Source organism: Phyllobates terribilis, unplaced genomic scaffold (assembly GCF_046119375.1).
Source record: "Phyllobates terribilis strain yellow unplaced genomic scaffold, ASM4611937v1 Scaffold_7__3_contigs__length_470593459, whole genome shotgun sequence".
Classification (NCBI taxonomy): Eukaryota; Metazoa; Chordata; class Amphibia; order Anura; family Dendrobatidae; genus Phyllobates; species Phyllobates terribilis.
In genome coordinates this window covers 79,045,514-79,051,958 of record NW_027362767.1, presented here as the reverse complement: position 1 = coordinate 79,051,958, position 6,445 = coordinate 79,045,514, and the positions used below count along the sequence as shown (strand labels likewise).

The following is a 6,445-nucleotide window of genomic DNA, read 5'->3' as shown; positions in this document are numbered from 1 at the left end:
ACCGGAACTGACGTAGGAAAACCGCGCCTCAACGTGATAACCAATCAGTAAGAAGGGGGCGTGGCGTCCACGCTTCTGAGTAGTGATTGGCTACTTTCACGCAACCTATCTTTATCGCTACAAAAAGCGCTAACCTTAGAGCCCATAGCAACCAGACTCCTTTTATGGTTGCTATGGACATTTTTCTGGCACTTTTCCTATATTTATTTGACCTATAGGGGCATGTGCACACACAGTTTTTTGAGAAGTCTGGTCCGCTAAAAAAGATAAATAAAAATCACTTGAAAGCACATTCCTATTCATTTCTATTGTAAAACGACTTTGCTGCTTCACACATTTAAGTTTTAATACGTTTCAGGTTTTAAAATTCGTGACCGTGTTTTCTGCTAGGAAGCCGCTCCAAACTTTACAGTAGAAGTCAATGGGAGTCACCAAATAAATTAATATTGAAGTAGGGTATAAAAATCACAATTTGGTTCCCAGAACATGGTATAGATTAAAATGATTCTTTTATTAATTTTCTAAAATATTTAGATATAGTCTAAAAACAAAATCAAAAACATTTTTTGCTACCACAGATCTGTATGACCAATTCGGGTACATTGGCCAGCCATATGAATATATATTTTTGATTTGTTGTGTTTTTTGACTATATCTAATTATTTCAAGAAAGTTAATAAAAGTAACGTTTAAATATAATCCATGTTCTGGGACCCTAGAAGTTTATGGGAAGGATACAAGGACACTTGGGCACCTTTCTGAGCGTTTTGGCCTAATATAAGGCTTGTGTTTTATTCATTGTTTAATGGATTTCCCAAAAAACATACGAGAAAATCGCCCACAAAACGTTAATGGAAAACGCTTAAAGGGGTATTCTCAAGTTTGAAAGTATAGGGGATAACTTCCTGATTGTTGAGGGTCCTCCACCGGTCGCAAGAACTGTGGCTCTGAAGAGTCCCATGTGAATGGAGCGGTAATCGATCATGAGCAGTGCCATGTCTTTCATTGTTAATGAGAACGATGAAGATAGAGGTGTGCAGGATCCGTCTGATCTTTGGCACTCCTATAAGAATGAATGTAGCAACATGATGGACCTCCACTCCATTCACATGGGACTCCTCAGAGCCCTGCTTCTTGGTTGACGGCCACCAACGATCTGCTAGAAGATAATTTCTAAGGCCACGTTCACATGCTCAGTATTTGGTCAGCATTTTACATCAGTATTTGTAAGCCAAAACCAGGAGGGAGTGAAAAATACAGAAGTGGTGACGTGTTTCTATTATATTTTTCCTCCGATTGTTCCACTCCTGGTTTTGGCTTACAAATACTGATGTAAAATACTGACCAAATACTGAATGTGTGAACGTGGCCTGAACCTGAGAATACATAAACATGTCCTGCTCCAGGATGGAGTGCCTTGTCAAGCGGGGGTCGCACCTGGCGTCACGGGCCAAATATACTTACCCTGCGGGCCAGAGTTTGACATGTGTGCTCTAGACTATGCGCAGACAGTGTTTTGTGGAATTTTGGGGAGTGCTGGAAGTCACCTAACAACTCCTGAAATATTCTTCTTGCTCATTTAAATGTTAATCCTCTTTATTCATATGTAGATTTGTGTTAGAGTTTTCTTCCACTTCATGTTTTGAAAAAAACGCCTAGAGGGGAAAAAAAGAAAGTGCATGTCACCTCTGTGAAGTGAATCCTCATGGCATGTGCTGAATACAGAGCACTGTGGAATCAAAAGTCTGAAAAAAAAAAAAATCAATTCCAAAATGCTTAAAAAAACTCTTCTAAACCGCAGCAAAAAAAAGAAAATCTCCTACAAAAACTTCCCAAAAAAGAGGCATTTCCTAAAGCAGTTTCAACTTGAAAAACGTGTCCTTTTTTAACTGCTCAAAAAACACCGTCTCCATTGTGCAAGGGGGCAATGAAAAACAGAAGCAGCACAGGATTCTCTGCCTCAGTGCCGTGAATGTAGGCCCTGATTAATCAAGGACAGCATTTTTTATGCCAATTTTGATAAGGGATGGGATGGAGCGCGAGGCACCTGATTCATGAAGGGACATATCATGATATCGGAGGGGCCTAGTCATCACAAGTGGCACCCAGGATGCCAGCATTTCAGTGCCAGTGGAGGGCGCGGCTGCCATGAACTACTGATGTAGACACCGAACTTGAGTCCTTCAAATCTCTTTGATCAACTCTAGACATACAGCGACATAAGATCGCAAAGTTCCGTGCCCATATCATAAGTAATGATTCTGTTGACAGTCGACAGAAATCCAACCCTACTGGTTTTCTGCATGACACTGTTCACTATAAGACTGCGTGGTCACTATGCGTTTTTCAAGCGTTTTTGATGCGGAATTTCCGCAGCGTAAACGCTTGAAAATCGCTTGGTAATCCATGCCCCATGGTCCCCAATGAAAATCTGCATGTTCTGTGTACATGCTGCGGAATTTCCTTGCGGAAAAATCCGCAGCATGTCCATTATTTGTGCGTTTCCGCATGTGGATTTGAGGTCACAATGCATTTGAAAAACGCAAGTCAAATACGCATGTAAAAACGCGTATAAAATCCGTGAGCATTTTTACTGCCAAGGACATGCAGAAACGCTGCGGAAATTTTTTGCTTCAATTCTGCATCGTGGGCACATAGCCTTGGTGATGAGTGCAAGTGCTCGTTTCTGGAGTTTGCCGAGTGTGCTCACGTATGGGCCAAGTAGTGAGGGTGCTCCAGTGACATGATCAAGTCCACACGACCACATATTTCACGGCAGTTAGACAGCTACAAAACATGCGGAGATTGCCTGACAAACACGGGCAATCCCAGCATGTTTTTTTTAGGCTAACATCCGCGAAACATGCGGCCGCAGGAACTCGAACATGTCACTCGAGCAGCCGCGATTCTCGGTGCATACATGAGCACCCTAGGCAAACTCAAGTAACTCATCACTATTCACTATCATTACTTGCGATTGTGGCAGAGAGTCTTTTCAGTTTTATTTTGCATGGTCACACATGCCGTGTAGCCACAATCTTAGTTTTTTAATTGCACATATGTCTACTGTGCTAAGTTATAGTAAAATATAGGATGGGATAAATTGTAATTAAACGGTCTAGAAAATCTCCTGAGATGTAATGGTTGCAATATGGGTATTATCCGCTAGAAAGAGCTATAGCTAACATGTGAATTCTGAGTCGTTCCTTGTAGTACAAGGCACTTTGGACTCTCCAAATTCCATGTAATCTTATTTCATGGTGAACCTTGACCAGGATACGTCCACAAGTTCTGCTGCTCTGGGTGACAAGATTGTGACATTTTTTAATACAACATTTTGAACACCGAGAAAAATTGAGAAGTGTAGAAAACTGTAATTCTCTGATGGCTTTTGCAATTTTTTAGATGTACGCACCTATCTCAATTTTTCATTGTGACTCACGATTATCTCCAGCTGCCATCTAGTCTAAAATATTCGTATTTGCCATACAGGGCGCTATATACTGCAGTTCTGTGATATAAGGCAGGTTTGAGACGGCTGCATCAAGAAACGTGCCAGTCATGTCCAGAAGATGTGGATGTGGTTGTTGCTGTCTTCAGATCCTTATTCCAGACAGGTGTAAGAGCTGCCTTCTATTGCCTACACTAATCTGGTCTGTAAGATAGACCAGAATAATGCGTCTTGCAGACTTTTTTTTCCATACGGACCATCGGTAGCATATGCAAAGTGCAGTGTGCAGGTTAATTGGTCCATATGTGTGGCACAAATTGCACATGGGCAGCAAATGTGCTAAACAGGTGTTTGTCTGAACGACCCTTCAAGGGTATGTTCACACAGGATGGTTTTGCAGGGTTCTTTTTAGCATGAAGAATGCAGATGTTGGCAGGAAAAATGCTTCTTTCGCTACTCATTTTTCATGTTTTTTTGTGTTTGTAGTTTTGTTTTTATTTGCATTTATTTATGCATTCATTTGAATGAGTGAAAAATGCTGAAAGAATTGACACGTTGCAGATTTGAAAAACTCAATGATGGTTTAAAAACACAAAAAAGTTTATCCTGCATAATAGAAAAAAAACAAAACCCAGTGGACATGAAATTTAGAAAAATCCCACCCACTTTGCTAGAACTGTTAAAAGCTGCGTTTTTTGGCAAAGTATTTGGCAATACTCATTGTGTGCACGCAGCCAAGAGTGGATTGTGCTGCAAAACTATGCAATGAAAAAATCTGCACCAAATCTGCAACGTGATAATTTAGATAATATTAAATTATATAAAAAGTAATATATATATATATATATATATCAAATATATAATATACTTTTTTTTTACATTAAATATAAAAAAAACTACAACATTCTCAGCCCTTATTCACATAGGAAGTCACTATGATACAGGGTAAGATATTAATATTGGAGGTTAGGACCATCCCGAACTTGGGTACACCTTGACGTTGGTGGGATGGCTTCTACGCTTTTTTTGATCAAAAAGGGTGTTTACTTAGTACCCAATGTTATTTATATACACTATTGCGTTTACTTATTTATTTACAGCATGGTATTTATTTTGTTTCTGTTCTTTGGCAAGTCTGAACATGCTTCTATTTTGCATGCATACCAACGTGACTCCAGTTCATTTTTTTATTGGTTTAACATTTAAATGAAACTAAAAGTCAAAAGAAACAATAATTTAAAAACTTTCTGCATAACAGGTGGGTGCTGTTTAGCATTACTATAATTCCCAGGGTGCTGTAAAAAGCAGCAGGCAATCATAACATGCTGGGAGATGTAGTCCCATTCCTAGCCATAGCCAAATGACGCACAGCTTCACACAAGACACCAGCACACGCCTCCTAGTCATGTGACTGTGATGTCATCACTGCTCTCACTGCCCTCCAGTGGAATGTGTAAGCCACTGCACAGGATGTCAGGCTGATGCCAGTCAGTGTCAGGGCTGTGGGCAGTGCTGCTATTGTAGTGTGGGGCAATTATCTTCTGCCTGCAGTGCTGCCTCCTCAGTGCCAGTGTTGCTGGGCAGCTGGCAGCAGTCATGAGCAAGCAGGATCTGGCAGATGAGGCTCTGTTCCTGCTGCTGCACAATGAGATCGTATCCTGTGTGTACAAGTCCTCGTTGCAGGGGGATGTGGTGAGTGACAGCAGCAGCTGTGGCAGGGGCTGGGGTGAGGGTGGCGTCTCTGCAATAGAAATGTCAGTGCAGGATCACATACACATTGCATTGCTGCAGATTTTGCCATTCTGGAGTCTGGGAAAGCAGGGTGACACAGGAGGTTTAACAGCTGCCATGTTGGTTGGCATCCATCTTTTCTAGCTACAATGTCATTATTTCTTATGGATTCTGTATCTTGATGTGTTGCATGGTTGCTTCATTGTATCTATCGCTGTTTGCTTTAATGTGAGCATGTCGCTTTGAGGTCGCAATCCAGTGATTGACACTTACGGCACAGGTTAGGTTTATTTTCCTGCAGTGTATTTTCAAAAGGTTTTTTCTTTGGAGCAGATCCACTGCAAAGAAGTGTAAAGTGTTTTAAAACGCTTTCCATCTATTTATCTGGGAAATGTTCTTTGCGATTCATATGAGTTTGGGTTTTTTTTGTTTGTTTTTTTTGCAGAGGTTTTGAAAAATTTCAGATGAAATACAAAAAGTGCACGTCAAATCCCAGTGGAATCCGCTCCATAACTAGGCAATGTTTAATCAAAAAGTCTGCAAAAAAAAAAAAAAGAGAAAATCTTCAGGAAAAAAGATGGCTGCAGGAAAAGAAAAATCGCCCAAAAATTGTGTTTCTTGAAGCTGTTTTAAACACACCAGTGTGAACATAGCTTTAGGCAACAGAGTTGTGTGTTTTGACCAGTGACTCTTAGGGCTCATTCAGACGTCCAATTGTTGTGCACGAGTGCTATGTGTGGTTTTCTTGGATAGCACTCGTACCTGTGATAGTCTACGGGGCCATTCACACGTCCGTGACTTTTTGCTGATTGAGAGGTCAGTGGAAAATTGAGGAGACGTGTCTGATTTTGCTCCGTGGGTCGGATCAAGATCGGCAATGCAAGTCTATGGGTCCGTGGAAAAATGGGACACACTGATCAGAATAATCGGTCTGTTTTTTTTTGTACATGGGAAAAATTGGACGTGTGCATGAGCCGTCAGGGTAGGTTTACATGAGTATAATAATAATTTTTTATTTCTATAGCGCCACCATATGCTCTCCCTACCCAAGCGTGACGGCTTCGTCTACTTCTATGCAGCTATCACACTTGGGTCGGTAGAGCCGCCGGCCAGTCTGTGCACTGCGGACCGATCTCCGTCCGATTTATATGGCCGTCTGACTGCTCCTCTTTCAGACATTGGTTTTTCACGAACTTATGTTTTTTACAGAGCGAATATGAACTGATTGAACAAAAACGAACCCAGAGACATGTTTGCTTTTTA

At 41.0% G+C, this 6,445-nt stretch overlaps 1 protein-coding gene across 1 annotated transcript in view; it reads left to right on the top strand.

Moving 5' to 3' along the window:
* The first annotated feature begins 4,862 nt into the window (after positions 1–4,862).
* Positions 4,863–6,445, top strand: part of TRAPPC6B (trafficking protein particle complex subunit 6B) — a 32,208-nt gene continuing 30,625 nt past the window's right edge. The window contains exon 1 of the mRNA XM_073638840.1: positions 4,863–5,143. Coding sequence (XP_073494941.1) covers positions 5,048–5,143 — 96 coding nt within the window. The 5' untranslated portion in view covers positions 4,863–5,047. The remainder of the gene's footprint in view (positions 5,144–6,445) is intronic.